This window comes from Pseudorca crassidens, chromosome 19, assembly GCF_039906515.1.
Source record: "Pseudorca crassidens isolate mPseCra1 chromosome 19, mPseCra1.hap1, whole genome shotgun sequence".
NCBI lineage: Eukaryota > Metazoa > Chordata > Mammalia > Artiodactyla > Delphinidae > Pseudorca > Pseudorca crassidens.
Window position 1 is genome coordinate 12,207,805 of NC_090314.1, and position 22,587 is coordinate 12,230,391.

Sequence of the window (22,587 nt, forward strand, 5' to 3'; positions counted from 1 at the left end):
TGGACAGGGAACTAACAATCGCAGCTGCATATATTGGGCCTGCCGTTTATCTTTCATCTTCCTGTTTAGCCCTCTGGGCTCTCAAGGCCTCCTCCCGGTTATTAAAGACCTTAAAGGCTGTATCCAATAAGACGCAAAGGGAGTTTGGGGTCCCTGTTCGAGGTTTTGGAGTTTTTGTCTGATATCAGGTGAAGCCTGGCTGATAAAGTGCATGGCTAGAATAGCTAGTCCCTCTGGGCTTACATGGTCCTGAATGGGTGTGGGGAAGCGAGGGGATGTCGGCCTAGGGACGAGCAGTGGTGGGAAGGGAGCAGGTGAGAGGAGTGCAGGAGGGATTGAAGGAGGGACCGTGGACAATATCGGTGTCAGGCTTAAGAGAGCAGAATTTGGAGAGACGCATGCGCCCACTTTGTCGTATTTTGGGGTTTTGTGACAGGGCCATGAAGGCCTGAATGTAGGGGACCTCAGAGTCCTTCCCAAGTTTACGACAAAAGAGATAGAGCTGCAGGATGGTGTTATAGTTTAGGGATCAATGGAGGGGCCAGACCTCCTGATCCAGCAATGAATATTAGCCATTTCTTTTTGAGAGTTTGGGGATCAAATTTAGTCCAGTTTTTAAGAATACATCCCAAAGGTGACTCAGCAGGAATAAAGAGTGTTAGACCCATATCGGATCTTAACCAGGCACAGCGTCTGCCCAAAAGGTGTCCCTAGAGGGAGATGGGCCTCTGTAGTGTCCGCAGGGGACCTGAGGTTGCGCTCTAGACTGGGGCGCCCCACCCCCCAGAATAGAGGACCTCTGGAGGCGTGCTCTGTCTGACAGAGGCCTCCTGACACCCAGCCAACAGGTGTCGGGCCTTGGGTGAACAGCCCAAGAGGAGGGAGTGGAAAGTGGTCTCGGGCCAGCCAGGAAGGGAAACTCACTGGTTTTGTGGTGACTCGACTCGTTTGAAGTACCTGGAGATGTTGGTGGATCAGGATGGGTGGTCCTCAAGGGAGAATGGAAAGGAAAAGGGGATCTCACAGCCTGCCTGGATTCGCCCCAGACGAGCTGCCACTGCCGACTGCACCAGGCGTCGGAAACGAGGAGTCCCAAGGCTAGGGCCAAAGGGCACTGCCACCTGATCGGGCAGGGACTGTCGATCCGTATGGGGCCAGGTTTTACGTCTGAACAGTCTCCTTGGCCAGGGTGCGCCATCCCGGGTCTCCAGGGACCTCAGACCATCCGCGGTGTTGAAGAGAAGAAGAGACCGTACCCTTTAGGGTGACAGCAAGTCAGAGTCCCGACCCGGAGGGCTTCCGGTCTCGCTGAGGAGTAGCCCCTGCCGGGGACCTTCAGTTGCCCCAATTCAGTAGGCCCAGTAGGCCGATCACTACGTGTTGGAAGACGATCAGAAAAGGCACAGAGAGGAGAGAGAGGCACTCCCCGTAGGGGCCACCAAGACGCCACAGAGTGCAGTGAGGGGGCCGGCAACGAGGGTGGTAAAAGAATTTATTGAGTCAGAAACGAGGGTAGAAAGCGAGGTTTATTGGATACACTGCAAGGGAGCAGCGGGTGAGACCAAGAGAGGGTCTGCACCGGGGGGAAAGAATCTGGGCTTCTTTTATGGTCCCTTCTGGTCCCCCTTGAGTTAATGTTCCATCCATATGGTGGTTAGGGCTGGGCATGTCTAGCAATGTAGACAACCTGGGCAGTCTTCTTGGAATGCCCACTGCCTTCTTTTTTTTTTTTTTTTTTTTTTTAAACATCTTTATTGGAGCATAATTGCTTTACAATGGTATGTTAGTTTCAGCTTCACAACAAAATGAATCAGTTATATATATACATATGTTCCCATATCTCTTCCTGCTTGCGTCACCCTCCCTCCCACCCTCCCTATCCCACCCCTCCAGGCGGTCACACAGCACCGAGCTGATCTCCCTGTGCTATGCGGCTGCTTCCCACTAGCTATCTACCTTACGTTTGGTAGTGTATACATGTCCATGCCTCTTTATTGCTTTGTCACCGTTTACCCTTCCCCCTCCCCATAGCCTCAAGTCCATTCTCTAGTAAGTCTGTGTCTTTATTCCTGTTTCACCCCTAGGTTTTTCATGACATTTTTTTTTTCTTAAATTCCATATATATGTGTTAGCATACGGTATTTGTCTCTCTCTTTCTGACTTACTTCACTCTGTATGACAGACTCTAGGTCTATCCACCTCATTACAAATAGCTCAATTTCGTCTCTTTTTATGGCTGAGTAATACTCCATTGTATATATGTGCCACATCTTCTTTATCCATTCATCCGATGATGGACACTTAGGTTGTTTCCATCTCTGGGCTATTGTAAATAGAGCTGCAATGAACATTTTGGTACATGACTCTTTTTGAATTATGGTTTTCTCAGGGTATATGCCCAGTAGTGGGATTGCTGGGTCATATGGTAGTTCTATTTGTAGCTTTTTAAGGAACCTCCAAACTGTTCTCCACAGTGGCTGTATCAATTTACATTCCCACCAACAGTGTAAGAGGGTTCCCTTTTCTCCACACCCTCTCCAGCATTTATTGTTTCTAGATTTTTTGATGATGGCCATTCTGACTGGTGTGAGATGATATCTCATTGTAGTTTTGATTTGCATTTCTCTAATGATTAGTGATGTTGAGCATTCTTTCATGTGTTTGTTGGCACTCTGTATATCTTCTTTGGAGAAATGTCTATTTAGGTCTTCTGCCCATTTTTGGATTGGGTTGTTTGTTCTTTTGTTATTAAGCTGCATGAGCTGCTTATAAATTTTGGAGATTAATCCTTTGTCAGTTGCTTCATTTGCAAATATTTTCTCCCATTCTGAGGGTTGTCTTTTGGTCTTCTTTATGGTTTCCTTTGCTGCGCAAAAGCTTTTAAGTTTCATTAGGTCCCATTTGTTTACTTTTGTTTTTATTTCCCTTTCTCTAGGAGGTGGGTCAAAAAGGATCTTGCTGTGATTTATGTCATAGAGTGTTCTGCCTATGTTTTCCTCTAAGAGTTTGATAGTTTCTGGCCTTACATTTAGGTCTTTAATCCATTTTGAGCTTATTTTTGTGTATGGTGTTAGGGAGTGATCTAATCTCATACTTTTACATGTAGCTGTCCAGTTTTCCCAGCACCACTTATTGAATAGGCTGTCCTTTCTCCACTGTACATTTCTGCCTCCTTTGTCAAAGATAAGGTGACCATATGTGCGTGGGTTTATCTCTGGGCTTTCTATCCTGTTCCATTGATCTATATTTCTGTTTTTGTGCCAGTACCATACTGTCTTGATTACTGTAGCTTTGTAGTATAGTCTGAAGTCAGGAAGCCTGATTCCTCCAGCTCCATTTTTCGTTCTCAAAATTGCTTTGGCTATTCGGGGTCTTTTGTGTTTCCATACAAATTGTGAGATTTTTTGTTCTAGTTCTGTGAAAAATGCCAGTGGTAGTTTGATAGGGATTGCATTGAATCTGTAGATTGCTTTGGGTAGTAGAGTCATTTTCACAATGTTGATTCTTCCAATCCAAGAACATGGTATATCTCTCCATCTATTTGTATCATTTTTAATTTCTTTCATCAGTGTCTTATAATTTTCTGCATACAGGTCTTTTGTCTCCTTAGGTAGGTTTATTCCTAGGTATTTTATTCTTTTTGTTGCAATGGTAAATGGGAGTGTTTTCTTGATTTCACTTTCAGATTTTTCATCCTTAGTGTATAGGAATGCCAGAGATTTCTGTGCATTAATTTTGTATCCTGCTACTTTACCAAATTCATTGATTAGCTCTAGTAGTTTTCTGGTAGCATCTTTAGGGTTCTGTATGTATAGTATCATGTCATCTGCAAACAGTGACAGCTTTACTTCTTCTTTTCCGATTTGGATTCCTTTTATTTCCTTTTCTTCTCTGATTGCTGTGGCTAAAACTTCCAAAACTATGTTGAATAAGAGTGGTGAGAGTGGGCAACCTTGTCTTGTTCCTGATCTTAGTGGAAATGCTTTCAGTTTTTCACCATTGAGGACGATGTTGGCTGTGGGTTTGTCATATATGGCCTTTATTATGTTGAGGAAAGTTCCCTCTATGCCTACTTTCTGCAGGGTTTTTATCATAAATGGGTGTTGAATTTTGTCAAAAGCTTTCCCTGCATCTATTGAGATGATCATATGGTTTTTCTCCTTCAATTTGTTAATATGGTGTATCACGTTGACCCACTGCCTTCTTTTTTTGTTGTTTTGTTTTGTTTTTGTTTTTGTTTTTATTTATTTAATGGCTGCGTTGGGTCTTCGTTGCTGCGCACGGGCTTTCTCTAGTTGCGGCGAGCGGGGGCTACTCTTTGTTGCGGTGCGCGGGCTTCTCATTGCTGTGGCTCCTCTTGCTGCGAAGCACGGGCTCTAGGCGTGTGGGCTTCGGTAATTATGACTTGTGGGCTCTAGAGCGCGGGCTCAGCAGTTGTGGCGCACTGGGCTTAGTTGCTCTGTGGCATGTGAGATCTTCCCGGGCCAGGGCTCGAACCCATGTCCCCTGCACTGGCAGGCAGATTCTTAACCAGTGTGCCACGAGGGAAGTCCCAATATCTAGGTAATATCTTTGTATGGTGAGATATCATAACTAGTCTTATCATGGTGATCATTTTGAAATGTATAGAAATATTGAATAAGTATGTTGTTGTGTAACAGGAACTAGCATAGTGTTGTTGTAGGTCAACTACTTCAAAAAGAAACTCACTTATAGAAAAAGAGATCAGATGTGTGGTTACTGGGGCAGGTGGGAATTGGATGAAAGCAGTCAAAGGGTTCAAACTTCCATTTATAAGATAAATAAGTACTAGGGATGTGAGGTACAACATGAGAAATAACACTGCTGTAAGTTATATATGAAAGTTAAGAAAGTAAATCCTGAGTTCTCATCACAAGGAAAAATACTTCTTATTTCTTTAATTTTGTATCTATACAAGATGATGCATGTTCACTAAACTTATTGTGTTAATCATTTCATGATGTATGTAAGTCAAATCATTATGCTATCTACCTTAAATTTATCCAGTTCTATATATCAGTTTTATCTCAATAAAACTGGAATAAAAAAAATAATGGAATGGCTCAAACCAATCCCAAACTTCCTTTTCCCACTGCCTGCTGTCCGGTCAATTCCTGGCTTCTCCAACCATTCCTTTATATGTTTCATTCATTTCACAAAAATATGAATGCCTACTGTGTTGTTACAAGAGCAGTTGTATCACCTCATCAGCCTGACCCATACGTTCAGAGGTCTTTTTGAGTGCCAACCTCAGTGTTCTGGGAAAACTGAAGAAGTGATGCAAGTGATGAACCTAGGTTAGGTGTTTGTGTGTGTGTCTCATTCCAGTGGTCAAGGGCCCCACCCTTCATGACTGTGGGACCAGATGAGAAGACAGAGATGCTTGGTGGAAGCTTGCTAGTCTATCAGCCCTCCCCACAACCTGGACCTTATCTTTGTCTGAAATATATGGCATTGTTGTTTGACAGGCATCTTTTTAGTAAAAAGTTATGAACCTCTTGTTAGTTGGGATTATTTTTGCTTTTGATCAAAGAGAAAGGAAGAAGTAAATACTAATTCTAGAATCTAATGCTTTAACAACAAAGCAGGAGTTAGCAGAGGTGGCCCATGCTGCAGAGATCCAACTAAGGGCCGTGAATGGATATAGGTGACCTATATGTATATGGATGTAGGTCAGGGAAGGGAGGAGACTCAGGAATGGGACAAGGGATAGAGTTCAGGTCACAGATGGGTCAAAGGTACCATGACTTAGTGACATAAAAAGGTGAAATTCACAGACAGCTGTAAGGGAAACTAGTGGGACAATTGAGGAATGGCAAATATGGGCAACATATTAGGTAAGAGTAGCCTCTCAATTGTTAAATTTCTTGACTGATAATCATATCATGACTGTGTAAGAGAACGTCCTTAATCTTAAGAAATACCATATAAATATTTAGGCATGTGGGAATATTGAAGTGTAAAGTATCATGATGATGCAACTTACTCCCAAATGGTTCAAGGTCTAGAAAAAGCATATGTGACAAAATATCAATATTTGATTAAGTGAAAGGTACATGGGTGTCTGTTGTACTGCTATTCTGTTAACTTTTCTATGGATATGAAAAAAATTTTTAATGTGAAATGTCCTTCTTCTTGGCCCCAGTCACTTGGGGTTGGTGGAGTTTCCCAACCTTTTATCCAGATTGTCTGTCCCCCAGACAACAGACACTGCTCTCGAAAGCCCTTATGCCCTTATATCTCCCCACTATCCCTACCCCCTCATGGACCCAACAGCTCTCCTCCAGGGCTCTCACTGTGCTCTATAATCACAGAACAAGTTCACTTCATGGCATTCTTCTATTTAGCTTCCTGTTCCCCAGGAGCCTGAGATGTCCTTGGAGACAGTGACTGGGTAGTTCTCCTTTGTGTTCCTTCTAGCATTCGGCATCATGTGTGGCCTACAGGAAGTACATTACAGGTGTAGGGCGTGTTGTGGAAGTAGTGAGTGAGTGAATGGCTCGCTGGAAGCAGAGAGAAACAGAGATGGTTCGTGGAGTTGTGACAAATGAAGGCAAGCAACCTCCAGGCTGGTTGACAGGGACTGAAATGATCAACATGTAAATGGGTGCAGATTCTTGGTGTTTAAGACTCAAAAATGCGGCCTAAGGGACTTCCCTGGTGGTCCAGTGGTTAAGACTGTGCTTCCACTGTAGGGGGCACAGGTTTGATCCCTGGTCGGGGAGCTAAGATCCTGCATACCGCGGGGTGCAGCCAAAAAAAAAAAAAAAATGTGGCTTGAGCGATGTGTCACCACATGGGAGCTAGAGAAACAATGAAGAGGGTGGACTGAGAGGGGTCAGAGAGGTGAAGAAATCGCGGCAAGACTGAGTTATCAAATTGGGAAACATCAGAGCAGCATGAGATTAGGGAGACCAAGTATAATCACACAGGACTGAAAGCGGGCAGCTTCCTCTTGAACTCTGGATCACACACAGGATCCGTTTACTTACCGTTTACTAACGACTCCTCCAGGCCCAGCGTTTGCCAGGAAGCACAGGGAGAAAAGAAGACATAGCACCCGAGCCCTGTGCAGGAGGTGCTACGGATGAGGGAAGCACCTCCTGTTTAGGGAAGTCCCCTGGGCAGGTTGCAGCATCCTTGGCATCCGAAAGCAGCTCTCCACCTGGGCCTGGGGCAGGTAGAGACCCGAAACGGGGAGAGTGAACCAGGCACGTGGACTGGAGATCAGTGTGACCCTGGGGAGACAGAGGCCCGGGAGGTGGCCCCCGTGGGCGCCACAGGATCTGTGCCCTGAGAGCCGCCCCTGGAAGGGTCTCCTTGGCTTGCAGGGGGCAGGGGCAGCGCAGCCCCAGGGGCCCTACAGCCCCAGCCCCTGCTTTGTTGTTGCCTTCAGCCTTTTCAGAGGGCGAGGGCTGGGACAGGCGCTGTGTGAGAAGAACGCTGGGTGACCTCAGCCTGACAGGATGAACTCTGCGGAACCTTCTACAAACACGCCCGTCAGCTGGGGAGCTGGCTCCCGCAGAGCTATCAGGTTGTGGGCGGGGCTTGCTTGTTTCGCCCTTTCCGCTCGGGAAGGGACTGAGGGGAACCTCGGTTATCTGTGCTTGTGACACCTCCCAGGTCCCTGCAGGGATTCCTCCTCAGTGACCCATTCACTTGTTCATTCATCTGGTGGTGACTGAGCCCCTGCCTCAAACCAGGAATTTGGGACTTGGCAATACTGCAGTGGACAGACCACAACAAAAGGGTCTCTGCTCTGATGGTGCTTTACGTTCTGCTGGGAGGCGACAGCTCCAAATAAACTCATACTAAATCGCATATGTCAGGTGGTGCTAAGTGCTACAAAGTGGAGCACGGGGGGAAGCAGGGGAAGGGCTTGATGATGGCAGGTGGGGACAGGAGGGGGTGATTTTATTTTATCTTTAATTTTTTGGCCGTGCCACGCGGCGTGTGGGATCTTAGTTCCCCAACCACAGATCAAACCCTTGCCCCCTGCAGTGGAAGCGCATAGTCGTACCCACCAGACCGCCAGAGAAGTTCCAGGAGAGGTGATTTTAGATGGGATGTCCAAAGCCCCTGTGAAAACGTCAGCTCTCTGCCTCTGTTAGTGGTGACCAGAGCCTGAGACCTGCCTGGGGAGCTCTGCCTGTCCCTGGAGGCTGTGACAGGAACCATATGCAAGGTTGAGCAGCTGGCCCTCCGCAGCAGACAGAAAGCGCGCAGACAACGCGCCAGGAGCAGAGCCTGCCCGTGGCCAATGCCCTCACTACCCATCTTCTCCCTTCTCCTTCCTGTGCAGAATCTTGCTCTCCCCCTTTTCTCGCCTTCCGACTCCCCCACTGAGTTCTGTCCCCACCACCCTTCTGAGACTGCTCTGCCCAAACCCACTGATCACTGACAAATCCCATGGACATTTCTCAGCAGCACTGATACTTTCCCCCTCCCGTTTGAAGCTCTTCTCTCATTTTCTGGGACATCACCCTCTCCAAGTTCCCTTCTCTCTTCTTTAAAGGCTCCTCTTGCCCTTCAAATGTTAGTGTTTTCTGAGTTCCATACACAGCCTACTTTTTTCACTCAAATCGTATTCCTGGGGTGACTTGCCCCCTCCCAAATCTCTCTGCAGCCCCGATCCTCTCCTGAGCTCCAGACCCCACCTGTCCAGCTGCTTGCTATCCTAGAGGAACTGCTCAGTGTTCTAACTATTGCCAGGTTGTGAATCCCTTTAGAGAAGGATCTCAAATAATGTATTATTTATTTCCGCAATGCCTGCTGCCCTGCTTGTACCCCATAAGCACTCAAGACACCCAAAATTACTTCAGCCTTGGCCGTAGGCCCTGCCATTTGGGGGCTTATCTATAGTTTCTAGCTAGCTATCCTCTCAAAGCCCCATCGCTGGGGGATTGTAAGCAATGACACTGACACATGGTACTGAGGGATGGCAGAAGACTCATCTGCTTCCTGGGAAAAAGTGGAAAGACTTCGAGACTGTCCCCAGGCAAGGCCCAGCCAGCCTTTGTCAAGAGTCCCCAAAACTGAAGCATTCATGGATACCAGAGAGCAGGCCAAAGGGCACTCTTAGACAGCCGGACAGCCCGACCTGCGCATCCCTGCCCGTGGCCACTGCCCAAAGTCACGCTTCAACATCCTCCACCTACACCAGTGTTCATTTCCTCTCTGACCCCTCAGGCTCCTGCTCCCCTCCACGGGCTGCCAAAGCTGATGGAAAATAGAACTTGTCGCTTCCCTCCTCCAGGTTAAACGTTAAAGGAATCCCTGCCACCTAGAGAAAAGCCCAAACTCCTGGGCAGAGCTTTCAAGGCCCCCCACTAACCCATCCACCCACATCCCCACGCCCCCTTTTATCACCTGCTCCAGGCTCTCCTAAGCCCGCACCCATCTCTGAATCCCCCTCTTTCTGCTAAGCCACAACTTCCTATACTATGCAATTGCTTGAGAAGCCCAAAGACAGAACGATATTCTGACCCCTATGAAATTCTACCATGCAACTTTTTAAAAACTCCTTGTCAGACAATTCCAAATACGCTAGCCTTCCGACTTTGTGTCCCATGAAAATTTAGTACACAGCTCTCCATCCACGTTACTTAGAGGAATTTTGAGCAAGGTCTGGGACACAGCCCAAGAAATCTCCAGGATGACCCTGATCGATTGTCCTTTGGGTATGATTATTAACTGCTTGAATAATTTAACTCTCCTAATATGTGGCCACCATTCTCTACACTGGCCACAAGCATATTGGGAGACTGATGAAGAACTTGCTGAAGTCAAGCACTCTCCCCATTTCCTGGGCTATCGATCCAGAAACCCAGAAGGGCTAGTCTGATAGGCCCTGTTCTGAATTGTGAACCCATTCTGGTTCCTACCAGTTATTTTGATCAAGCTCAAACACACTTTAGTAACCTACTCTTCCTACCAGATACTGGAACATATCATAAAGCCACAATCAATAAGTGTGCACAGGCAGATCAATGGAGTAGAACACAAGGTCAAGAAATAGACCCAAATATACACGTACAGGAATTTAGAGTGTAGCAAAGGTGGCATTTCAAATCAGGGAAAGGTGGGTTGTTTAATAAATGACATTTGGACAAAACAGTAAAGCCAGATCTGTACCTCATGCCTTACACTATGATAAATTCCAAATGGATGAAAGATTTAAATATAAAAACTAAAATCATAAAAGAATTAATATTATAAAAGGATGGGATCTTAAAAATACTAGAAAAAGAAGTGAGAATCTTCTAACAATCTCAGAATGGTGAGGGCTTTTTAAAAGTATGACTCAAAAACCTAGGAGCTGTAAAAGGCTTATTGATAAATGCAATTAATAAAACTAAAAATGTTCAACTTGGCAAAAACCACTATAAGCAGTCAAAAGACACCCTATTACCTCTGACCTCATCTCTTTTTCAGGCTCCCTGGTCTCCCTGCTTTCCTTCACCCCAAGAATGCTCCCACTTCAGGACCTTCTAATTGCTGTGCCCTTGGCCTGGAAAACTCTTCCCCCAGAACCCCATGGTCTTTCTCCCCCCACCAACTCCTTTGGGTCTTTTCTTTTTTTGGGCACAAGACTCGAGGGATCTTAGTTCCCCAACCAGGGATCAAACCCATGCCCTCAGCAGTGAAAGTGCCAAGTCCTAACCACTGGACTCCTTTGGGTCTTTATTTCACTATCACATTCTCAGCAAGACCTTCCTTGACCACCGTACTTAAAATCCGCATGTGCCCGCGCGTGCATGCGCACACGCAGACACGCAGTAACATGTACATATATGGGTATTCTCAGTATAATTCTTTCAACTTTTCTTAATGTCTGAAAATTTTCATAATAAAATGTTGAAAAACACCCACACAAACCTATTCCTCTTTCCTTGTTTTCCCACTGGACACGTCACCACCACCTAACATATACATTTTACGTATTTATCTACCCACCCCGCTTAAGGGCTGTTCACTGCTCCATCTCCAGTTTGTAAAACAGGTGCCTATTGCTATACCAGTATTAAATTCCTGGCTTTAATATTGTACTATAAACATGTAAGGCTGGGAAAAATGGGGAAGGGGGCTTCGTCACTCCTCTCCCCTCTAGACTTTGCAACCTCCTGTGAATCTATAATTATTTCAAAATATATGTATTGAGAGAGCAGTACCTAGTACATAATTGGTATTCAGTATTTGTCAAATGAATCAACCCCATGACTTACTGAAATTATATGATTTAAGTGATAAAACACTACTACTTGTGTGAAAAAGGGAAGGATTTTCATATTTGCTTGTGTATGCATACATTATCTCTGGAAGAAAATATAAAACTGCTAATACTTGCTGCTCAGGTAAAAAAAAGTCTGGGTGACTAGAACAGGGGCAAGAAGACTTTTCAACAAACCTTTTGTACCTCTTGAGTTTTGAACCAGGTGAATATATTATCCATTCAGAATACAATTTAAATTAGAACATCTTCTGTTCTGGCATCTTCCTCAGAGTCAATGTCAACTTTACCTATCTACAGCTTCCAGGATTCAGGTTCTTTGCATTTTTGAAAAATCACTATTGCAGGAGTTTTCACACCTATGCACCTTTGTTCTTGTGATCCTTAAGCCCCCTCCACCTAAAAAACAAACAGCTATAAAAGACATTTTTTTAAAAAATAAGGAAATTTGAATACCACACTGCAGCTGACCCTTGAACAATGAGGATTTCAGCTGCATGGGTCCACTTACACACCTTTTTTTTCCAGTTCTAAGTCCTACAGTAATACGTGATCTGAGGTTGGTCGAATCCTCAGATGCAGAACCTCGGATGCAGAGGGCCAACTCTGTTTTGACTGCTTAGAGGTTTGGCATCCCTAACCCCCCACGTTGTCCAAGGGTCAACTGTATATAGTTGGTACTATTGAATTACTGTTGCTTTTCTTAGGTTTGTTAGTGGTATTGTGATTATGTAGAAAATGTCCTTCATCTTCATCTTAGCATCTAAATGCTGAAGAGTTTAGAGGTGAGGGGCCATGCTGTCTGCAACTTTTATGTGATCCAACAAAAAAAAAAATGTGTATAGATATAAATGTATTGATTACAGAGACATATATGCATGTGTAAATACACATCTACACGTAGATACAGACATAGTTACAGAGATAAAAACTCACATGGCAAAGGTTAATTGGTCAATTAATGGAAGGGTTATTATATACTGTACTGTTCTTTCAACTTTTCTGCAGGTTTAAAATTTTTCAAAATAACAAGTTGAGGGGAAAATTTTTTGACAATTTAAATTTGTACTTTATCTTTGCATAAATGGTATAACCATCCATAATAATTATCTCTTTTAATTTTTATTTTATATTGAGGTGTAGTTGATTTACAATGTTGTGTTAGTTTCAGGTATACAGCAGAGTGGTTCAGTTATATATATATACATTCTTTTTCAGATTCTTTTCCCATATAGGTTATTACAGAATATTGAGTAGAGTTCCCTGTGCTATACAGTAGGTCCTTGTTGGTTATCTATTTTATATATAGTAGTGTGTGTATGTTAATCCCAACGTCCTAATTTATTCTTCCCCCAGCCACCACCTTTCCCCTTTGGTAACCAAAATCTTGGTTTCGAAGTCTGTGAGTCTGTTTCTCTTTTGTAAATAAGTTCATTTGTATCATCTTCCTAAACTCCACGTGTAAGTGATATATATTTGTCTTTCTCTGTCTGACTTCACTTAGAATGATAGTCTCTGGGTCCATCCATGTTGCTACAAATGGCATTATTTCATTTCTTTTTATGGCTGAGTAATATTCCATTGTATATATGTACCACATCTTCTTTATCCACTCCTCTGTCAATGGACATTTAGGTTGCTTCCATGTCTGGCTATTGTAAATACTGCTGCAGTGAACATTGGAGTGCATGTATCTTTTTTTTTTTTTTCAATTTTTTGGCAGCATTGGGTCTTCGTTTTGTGCGTGGACTTTCTCTAGGTGTAGCAAACTGGGGCTACTCTTCGTTGCGGTGCACGGGCTTCTCATTGTGGTGGCTTCTCTTCTTGTGGAGCATGGGCTCCAGGTGCGTGGGCTACAGTAGTTGCAGCATGCGGACTCAGTAGTTGTGGCTCGCAGTCTCTAGAGCACAGGCTCAGTGGTTGTGGCGCACGGGTTTAGCTGCTCCACGGCATGTGGGATCTTCCCAGACCAGGGATCAAACCCATGTCTCCTGAATTGGCAGGGAGATTCTTAGCCACTGCACCACCAGGGAAGTCCCACATGTATCCTTTTGAATTATGGTTTTCTCCAGATATGTGCCCAAGAGTGGGAATGCTGGATAATATTGTAGTTCTATTTTTAGTTTTTTAAGGAACCCCTCCATACTGTTCTCCATAGTAGTTGTACCAATTTACATTCCCACCAATAGTGTAGGAGGGTTCCCTTTTTTCTGCACCCACTCCAGCATTTATTGTTTGTAGATTTTTAAAAATTTATTTATTTATTCGGCTGCACCAGGTCTTAGTTGCAGCACGCAGGATCTTCACTGCAGCATGTGGGATCTTTTTAGTTGTGACATGTGAGATCTTTAGTTGTGCTACGTGGGATCTCTTAGTTGCGGCTTGCGGGCTCTTAGTTGCATCATGTGGGATCTAGTTCCCCAAACCCGAGCCCCCTGCATTGGGAGCATGGACTCCTAACCACTGGACCACCAGGGAAGTCCCTGTTTGTAGATTTTTTGATGATGGCCATTCTGACCGGTGTGAGGTGATGCCTCATTGTAGTTTTGATTTGCATTTCTCTAATAATTAGTGATGTTGAGCATCTTTTCACGTGCCTCTTGGCCATCTGTATGTCTTCTTTGGAAAAATGTCTATTTAGATCCTCTGCCCTTTTTTTTTTTTTTTTTTTGGTGGTACGCGGGCCTCTCACTTTTGTGGCCTCTCCCATTGCAGAGCACAGGCTCCAGACACGCAGGCTCAGCGGCCATGGCTCACGGGCGCAGCCGCTCCGTGGCATGTGGGATCTTCCCAGACCGGGGCATGAACCCGTGTCCCCTGCATCAGCAAGCGTACTCTCAACCACTGCGCCACCAGGGAAGCCCCCTCTGCCCATTTTTTGATTGGGTTGTTTGTTTTTTTGTTTTCGTTGTTGTTGTTCTTTTTTATTTTTTCTGATATTGAGCTGCATGAGCTGTTTGAATATTGTGGAGATTAATCTTTTGTTGGTTGCTTTGTTTGCAAATATTTTCTCCCATTCTGTGGGTTGTCTTTTCATTTTGTTTATGGTTTCCTTTGCTGAGCAATAGCTTTTAAGTTTCATTAGATCCCATTTGTTTATTTTTGTTTTTATTTTCATTACTCTATGAGGTAGATCCAAAAAGATCTTGCTGTGATTCATGTCAGAGTGTTCTGCCTCTGTTTTCCTCTAAGGGTTTTACAGTATCTCATGTTACATTTAGGTCTTTAATCCATTTTGAGTTTATTTTTGTGTATGGTGTTAGAGAATGTTCTAATTTCATTCTTTTACATGTACCTGTCCAGTTTTCCCAGCACCATTTACTGAAGAGACCATCTTTTCTCCATTGTATATTCTTTCCTCCTTTGTCATAGGTTAATTGACCATAGGTGTGTGGGTTTATTTCTGGGCTCTCTATCCTGTTCCATTGATCTATATTTCTGTTTTTGTGCCAGCATCATACTGTCTTGATTACTGTAGTTTTGTAGTATAGTTCGAAGTCAGGGAGCCTGATTTCTCCAGCTCCGTTTTTCTTTCTCAGAATTGCTTTGGCTATTCAAGGTCTTTTGTGTTTCCAGGCAAATTTTAAAATTTTTGTTCTAGTTCTGTGGAAAATGCCATTGGTAATTTGATAGGGATTGCATTGACTCTGTAGATTGCCTTGGGTGGTATAGTCATTTTGATAATATTGATTCTTCCAATCCAGGAACATAGTATATCCTTCCATCTGTTTGTGTCATCTTTGATTTCTTTCATCAGCATCTTATAGTTTTCAGAGTACAGGTATTTTGCCTCCTTAGGTAGGTTTATTCCTAGGTATTTTATTCTTTTGGGTGTGATAGTAAATGGGATTGTTTCCTTAATTTCTCTTTCTGATCTTTGATTGCTAGTATATAGAAATGCAACAGATTTCTGTGTATTAATTTTGTATTCTGTAACCTTACCAAATTCATTGATGAGCTCTAGTAGTTTTCTGGTAGCATCTTTAGGATTTTCTATGGATAGTATCATGTCATCTGCAAACAGTGACAGTTTTACTTCTTTTTTTCCAATTTGGATTCCTTTTATCTCTTTATTTCTCCCTGATTGCCATGGCTAGGACTTCCAAAACTATGCTGAATAAAAGTGGCAAGAGTGGACATCCTTGTCTTGTTCCTGATCTTAGAGGAAATGCTTTCAGCTTTTCACCATTGAGTATGATGTTAGCTGCGAGTTTGTCATATATGGCCTTTATTATGTTGAGGTAGGTTCCCTCTATGTCCACTTTCTGGAGAGTTTTTTTTTTTTATCATAAATGGGTGCTGAATTTTGTCAAAAGCTCTTTCTGCATCTACTGAGATGATCGTGTGGTTTTTATTCTTCAATTTGTTAATGTGGTGTATCACACTGATTGATTTGTGAATACTGAAAAATCATTGCATCCCTGGGATAAATGCCACTTGATTGTGGTGTATGATCCTTTTAATGTATTGTTGGATTTGGTTTGCCAGTATTTTGTTGAGAATTTTTGCGTCTATGTTCATCAGTGTTATTGGCCTGTAATTTTCTTTTTTTGTGGTATCTTTGGTTTTGGTATCAGGGTGATGGTGGCCTCAGAAAATGAGTTTGGGAGTGTTCCTCTGCAATTTTTTGGAATAGTTGCAGAAGGATAGGTGTTAACTCGTCTCTAAATGTTTGATAGAATTCGCCTGTGAAGTCATCTGGTCCTGGACTTTTGCTTGTTGGAAGTTTTTAAATCACAGTTTCAATTTCAGTACATGTGATTGGTCTGTTCATATTTTCTATTTCTTCTTGGTTCAGTCTTGGAAGATTGTACCTTTCTAAGAATTTGTCCATTTCTTCTAGGTTGTCCATTTTACTGGCATATAGTTGCTTGTAGTAGTCTCTTGTGATCCTTTGTATTTCTGTGGTGTCAGTTGTAATTTCTTTTTCATTTCTAATTTTACCGATTTGAGCCCTTTCCCTTTTTTTCTTGATGAGTCTGGGTGAAGGTTTATCAATTTTGTGTATCTTTTCAAAGAACATTTTTTAGTTCCATTGATCTTTTCTATTGTTTTCTTCATCTCTATTTCATTTATTTCTTCTCTGATCTTTATGATTTCTTTCCTTCTACTAACTTTGGGTTTTGTTCTTCTTCCTCTAGTTGCTTTAGGGGTAAGGTTAGGTTGTTTATTTGAGATTTTTCTTGTTTCCTGAGGTAAGATTGTATTGCTATAAACTTCCTTCTTAGAACTGCTTTTGCTATGTCCCAAAGGTTTTGGATCGTTGTGTTTTCGTTTTCATTTGTCTCTAGGTATTTAATTTCCTCTTTGACTTCTGTGGTGATCCACTGGTTGTTTGGTAACATATTGTTCAGCCTCCACGTGTTTGTGTTTTTTTTGCAGTTTTTTTCTTATAGTTGATTTCTAATCTCATAGCTTTGTGGTCGAAAAGATGCCTGATACAATTTCAATTTTCTTTTATAAGTTTATTTATTTATTTTTGGCTGCGTTGGGTCTTTGTTGCTGCATGCAGGCTTTCTCTAGTTGCGGCAAGCGGGGGCTACTCTTCGTTGTTGTGCACAGGCTTCTCACTGTGGTGGCTTCTCTTGTTGTGGAGCACAGGCTCTAGGCATGCGGGCTTCAGTAGTTGTGGCACGCGGGCTCAGTAGTTGTGGCTTGTGGGCTCCAGAGCGCAGGCTCAGTAGTTGTGGTGCACGGGCTTAGTTGCTCCGTGGCATGTGGGATCTTCCCCGACTAGGGCTCAAACCCGTGTCCCCTGCATTGGTAGGCGGATTCTTAACCACTACACCACCAGGGAAGTCCTATTTCAATTTTCTTAAATGTACTGCGGTTTGCCCTGTGGCCAGCATGTGATCAATCCCGGAGAATGTTCCATGTGCAGTTGAGAAGAATACGTATTCTGCTGCTTTCAGATGGAATGTTCTATAAATATCAATTAAGTCCATCTGGTCTGATGTGTCATTTAAGACCTGTGTTTCCTTACTGATTTTCTGTCTGGATGGTCTGTCCATTGATGTAAGTGGGGTGTTAAAGTCCCCCACTATTACTGTCAATTTCTCCTTTTATGGATGTTAGCATTTGCCTTATATATTGAGGTGCTGCTATATTGGGTGCATGTATATTTATGATTGTTATATCTTCTTCTTGGATTGATCCCTTGATCATTATGTAGTGTTCTTCTTTGTCTCTTGTAACAGTCTTTATTTTAAAGTCTATTTTGTCTGATATGAGTATTGCTGCTCAAGCTTTTGACTTCCATTTGCATGAAATATCTTTTTCCATCCCCTCACTTTCAGTCTGTATGTGTCCCTAGATCTGAAGTGGGCCTCTTGTAGACAGCATATACGGGTCTTGTTTTTCTTAATCCATTCAGCCAGTCTATGTCCTTTGGTTGGAGCATTTAGTCCATTTACATTTGAGGTAATTATCGATATGTATGTTCTTATTGCCATTTTGTTAATTGTTAGGATTTGGTTTCTAAGTCTTTTTTCTTCCCTTCCTCTTTCATTCTCTTCTCTTGGTATTCGATGACTATCTTTAGAGTTGTGTTTGGATTGCTTTTTCTTTTTTGTGTGTGTTATCTACTGTAGATTTTTTATTTGCAGTTACCATGAGGTTTTGATACAGAAGTCTGTATATATACAGGATTGTTTGAAGTTACCGGTCTCTTAATTTCAAATGCATATCCAGTATCCTGCATTTGTGCTCTCCTCTTTTCAAAATTGCTGTTTTTGATATCATATTTGTGTGTGGATGATTTCCTACCTTTACTATACTCTTGACTTTATGATTTGTAATTTTGTTTCTGATTATGACCTTTCCTTCTCCACCTAGAGAAGTTCCTTTAGCATTTGTTGTAAAGCTGGTTTGGTGGTGCTGAATTCTCTTAGTGTTTGCTTGTCTGTAAAGCTTTTGATTTCTCTGTTGAAACTGAATGAGAGCCTTGCTGGGTCAAGTTTTCCTGGCTGTAGGTTTTTCCCTTTCATCGCTAAATATATTGTGCTGTTTCCTTATGGCCTGCAGGGTTTGTGCTGAAAATTCAGCTGATAACCATATGGGGATTCCCTTGTATGTTATTTGCTGCTTTTTCTTTATTGCTTTTAATATTTTCTCTGTCTTTAGTTTTCGTCAGTTTGATTAATATGCGTCTTGGCATGTTCCTCCTTAGGTTTATTCTGTATGGGACTCTCTGCGCTTCCTGGACGTGAGTGTTTCCTTTCCCATGTTAGGGAAGTTTTCAGCTATCTCTTCAAATATTTTCTCAGGCCCTTTCTCTCTTCTCCTTCTGGGACCCCTATAATGTAAATGTTGGTGCATTTAATGTTGTCCCAGAGGCCTCTTAGACTGTCCTCGTTTCTTTTCATTCTTTTTTCTTTATTCTGTTCTGCAGCAGTGATTTCCACCAATGTCTTCCAACTCACATATTTGTTCTGCCTCATTTATTCTGCTATTGATGCCCTCTAGTGTATTTTTCATTTCAGTTATTGTATTGTTCATCTGTTCTTTAAATCTTCTAGCTCCTTGTTCTTTAAATCTTCTAGCTCCTTGTTAAACATTTCTTGTATCTTCTTGGTCTGTGCTTCCATTCTTTTTCTGAGATCTTGCATCATCTTTACTCTCATTCTCTGAATTCTTTTTCAGGCAGATTGCCTATCTCCACTTCACTTAGGTGTTCTTCTGGGGTTTTATCTTGTTCCTTCATCTGGAACATATTTCTCTGCTGTCTCATTTTGTCTGACTTTCTGTGTCTGTGGTCTCCGTTTCAGGCTGCAGACTTGAAGTTCCTTATCCTTCTGGTGTCTGCCCCTGATGGGTGAGGTTGGTCCAGGGGCTTGTGTAGGATTCCTGGTGGGAGGGACTGGTGCCTGCCCACTAGTGGGTGGAGCTGGATCTTGGCCCTCTGGTGGACAGGGCCATTTCAAGGGGTGTGTTTAGAGGCAGCTGTGTGCTCAGGACGTCTTTAGGCAGCCTGTCTGCTGATGGCTGGGGCTGGCTTCCGACACTGTTGGTTGTTTGGCCTGGGAGCCTGCAGGCTGTTGAGTGGGGCTAGGTCTCCATGCCAAAATGGCAACCTCTGGGAGAGCTCACATCAATGAATATTCCCTGGGGCCTCTGCCACCAGTGTCCTTGCCCACACAGTGAGCCACAGCCAACCCCCACCTCCCCAGGAGACCCTCCAAGACCCGCAGGTAGGTCTGGCCCCGGCTCCTAAGGAGGTCACTGCCTTGCCCTGGGTACCAGTGCATGCGAAACCCCGTGTGTGCCCTCCAAGAATGGAGTCTCTGTTTCTCCCAGTCCTGTGTAGCTCCTGCACTCAAGGCCCACTGGCCTTCAAAGCCAAATGCTCTAGTGGCTCCTCCTCCCAAGGCCAGACCCCCAGGCTGGGGAGCTTGACATGGGGCTCAGAATGCTCACTCCTGTGAGAGAACCTCTTCAATATAATTATTTTCCAGCTTGTAGGTTGCCCACCTGGTGGGTATGGGATTTGGTATCACGAAAGCACCCCTCCCACCGCCTTGTTGTGCTTCTTCTTTGTCTTTGGATGTAGATTATCTTTTCTGGTAGGTTCCAGTCTTTTTTGTCGATGATTATTCAGCTGTTAGTGGTGATTTTGGTGTTTTCCTGTGAGGGGGTGAACTCAAGTTCCTACTCCGCCATCTTGTCTCCTTCCAAGGGGGTGGAAAATTTTTTTAAACGCCTACTAATCTTCCAAAAATTGGCACAAATGTCACTTCTCAAAGAGGCCCTTCAGGATACAGGCAGTTGGGAAGTCACCACCCTTTCTGCATTTCCAAGGCACTTTACTCATGTTCACAGACTGAAAAAAACCATGAGGCATCTACCTCAAGCCCATAAACCTCAATACCCTCTCACATACACAACTCTGGGTGATGCTCACATGTGCATCCCAACAAGTCCTAGAATATATATAGTCTATAAATGCTTAAAGGGATCAGACACTGGCTGGGAAATGTCCAAATCTCAAGAGTGAGTAGGAAGGCTAGAGGTGAGCTTGTCAAATTCCTGCCAGGGAGGTGTTGGGCGGGGATGTTGTCACTGGAAGGACCAGTCCCAGAATAGAGCTCATCCCCCATATCCACGATGGATGCCCCTATAATTTAAGACACCCAAGTTCCCAGTTCAGAGAAGTCAATGATTAAACTCCTCTGTACCTTATCGTAATTTTCTAAAGTTCCATCACAGTCACTTAGCCTGCTCTTTGAGACCAAGGGGCTGTGTGTATACACAGGTTCACTCACTAGGACACTTAATCCCATAAATTTCCCACATACTCCCACACCTGGATTACTCACAGAAGCAGGGCTACTTCCTTCTTCTCCTTCTCCAGGCAACCCAGCACACACTTAGCATCAGCAAGAGCACCAGGCAAAAATTCAACACTTTTGACACTGACTTGCTGAGCAACAGGACAGGCTGTTACCCCTGTAAGTCAATGGCTCCTCTTCTGGACGGTGGAGCTAACAGGACAGCCATGGACACGTTTGGGAAACACTATGGGTACAGGACAAGCCCAGCTGGGGACACTGTGGTGGCAAAAGGCAGAAGCAGCAGTCGCTATCCAAGGACATAACTTTATTGGAAACGAAGAGTGAGAGGTGTGGGAGAGGGCTAGGAATCAGGCTCTGTGGCAGGTGGTGGCTTCTCATCATCAGGGGGGCAATCAATGAAGTCAGCCAGCATGGCAGCTGTGTCATCCTGCTCCTTTGAGGGACAAAGACATCAAATCCAAAACAGTCACACACACACACACACACACACACACTGAAGAGTGGGTCAGGCTGCGCAAGCAGCCAGCACCACTTCTCCCCGCCCGGCCCGCTCACCTTTTCCTGGAGAGCTGCTGCCTCTGCCTCTGCTTCCATCTCTTCTGCTGCAGATGCCTCTGGTGGGGTTGGTACCTTGTCACCCCCACCCTCAGCCCCCTCTTCCAGCAGGGTTGGGGGCACAGAGGGCTCCTCTTCAACAAGCTCCTGAGGAGGTGGCACTGCAGGGGGGCTCCCCCCTTCCCTCTCCACCTCCCCCTGGGAGGGGAGCACCTCGGGGGCCAGTGTGGGGGCCGTCTCGGCCCCAGGCCCCTCCTCAGCCCCCGGCTCCTCCACTTCCAGCAGCAGCCCGGGTTCCGGTTCTGGCTGCGGCTGCACCTTGGGGGATGCGGCGGGGGGCAGAGCTGGAGGCAGGCTTGGGGGTGCAGGCCCTCCTTCTTCCACCTCCCCGCCCGCCGGGCCGAACTCCACCTCTTCCACCTCTTCCTCCTCGTCCTCGTCCTCTTCTTCCTCCTCTAACTCACCTTCTTCTTCCTCAAACTCCTCCTCAAACTCTTCTTCCTCTTCTTCCTCCTCCTCAAAATACTCCTCCTCTTCCTCCTCCTCCTCCTCCTCCTCAAAATCCTCCTCGTCCTCGTCTTCCTCGTCGTCGTCCTCCTCCTCCTCACTGCTGTTGATGTTAATAACTGTCAAATCTTCTTCTAGGGCTGGGGGTCCTCCGCCACTGGGAGTCCCTTCAGGGACCAGCTGGGGTGGTGGGAGTGCCACAGGGCCAGGAACAGGAGGGGGAGGTGGCGGAGGGAGAGGCCCCGGGGCCGCAGGCAGCTCTTCTGGCTCCTCCTTGGCTGGCACAGGAGGGGAGGCTGTTGGGGGCCCAACCGGGGCTGCAGGCGGGGGTGTGGTACCCGAGGTGGGTGGGGGTGGCAGGGGTGGCAGCCCCTCAGGCACGATCACCACACTGTCATCAGAGTCGCTTTCCAAGGAAATCTCCACATCGGACGCCTCCTCCTTATCATAGTGGACAAAGGCTGGTCTGGGCACCCTTCCCCCAAAAGTCTCATCTGGGGGTATAGTAGGTGGAGGAGTGCCACTAGGGGCAAGGACAGCATCCTCGTTTGAGCCTGCCCGGTGGTTCTCAGGGCCAGGAAGGAGCCGGGGGGATACAGACACCAGGCCTGGGACGGAGAGGCCTAAGTGGTTGGCTGTGGCTGGAGGTCCAGGGCGTGCTGGGGGCATGGGGCCCACTGAGGGCATGGGGCCCGCTGGGGGCACAGGGCCTGGGGAAGGCATGGGGCCTGCTGAGGGCATGGGGCCCACCGAGGGCATGGGACCCACAGAGGGCATGGGGCCTGGGGGATGAAAAGCTGGAGCCCTGAACGGAGATGGAGCCTCAGGAGGGGGAACTGGGGCAGGGGTGGGGCAGGCAGGGCCCATGGTCTGCAGGGGAGGAACCCGGGGATGGGTCAGAGCTGCACAGGTCACCAGTGCTTCTGAGCAGAAAGCGGAGACCTGAGGAGGGAAAAAAGGGCGAAAGCAAGCATCAGGGATGTG

The 22,587-nt window shown here is 45.1% G+C and overlaps 1 protein-coding gene and 1 long non-coding RNA gene across 16 annotated transcripts in view; one reads left to right on the forward strand and one right to left on the reverse strand.

The window, feature by feature from the left end:
• LOC137212881 (uncharacterized) overlaps positions 1 to 22,587 on the forward strand; it is a 155,976-nt gene that overhangs the window by 120,913 nt on the left and 12,476 nt on the right. The gene's annotated exons all lie outside the window — the stretch shown is intronic.
• PELP1 (proline, glutamate and leucine rich protein 1) overlaps positions 20,831 to 22,587 on the reverse strand; it is a 45,639-nt gene continuing 43,882 nt past the window's right edge. For 5 of the 8 annotated variants that reach the window (XM_067716906.1, XM_067716904.1, XM_067716905.1 and 2 more), the window contains 2 exons: positions 21,097 to 22,545; positions 20,831 to 20,974 (listed from right to left, as the gene is read on the reverse strand). In XM_067716906.1, the coding sequence (XP_067573007.1) occupies positions 20,882 to 20,974; positions 21,097 to 22,545 (1,542 nt within the window). In that variant the 3' untranslated portion in view covers positions 20,831 to 20,881. The remainder of the gene's footprint in view (positions 20,975 to 21,096; positions 22,546 to 22,587) is intronic. The other 3 variants (XM_067716908.1, XM_067716907.1, XM_067716902.1) reach the window with 3 other exon arrangements.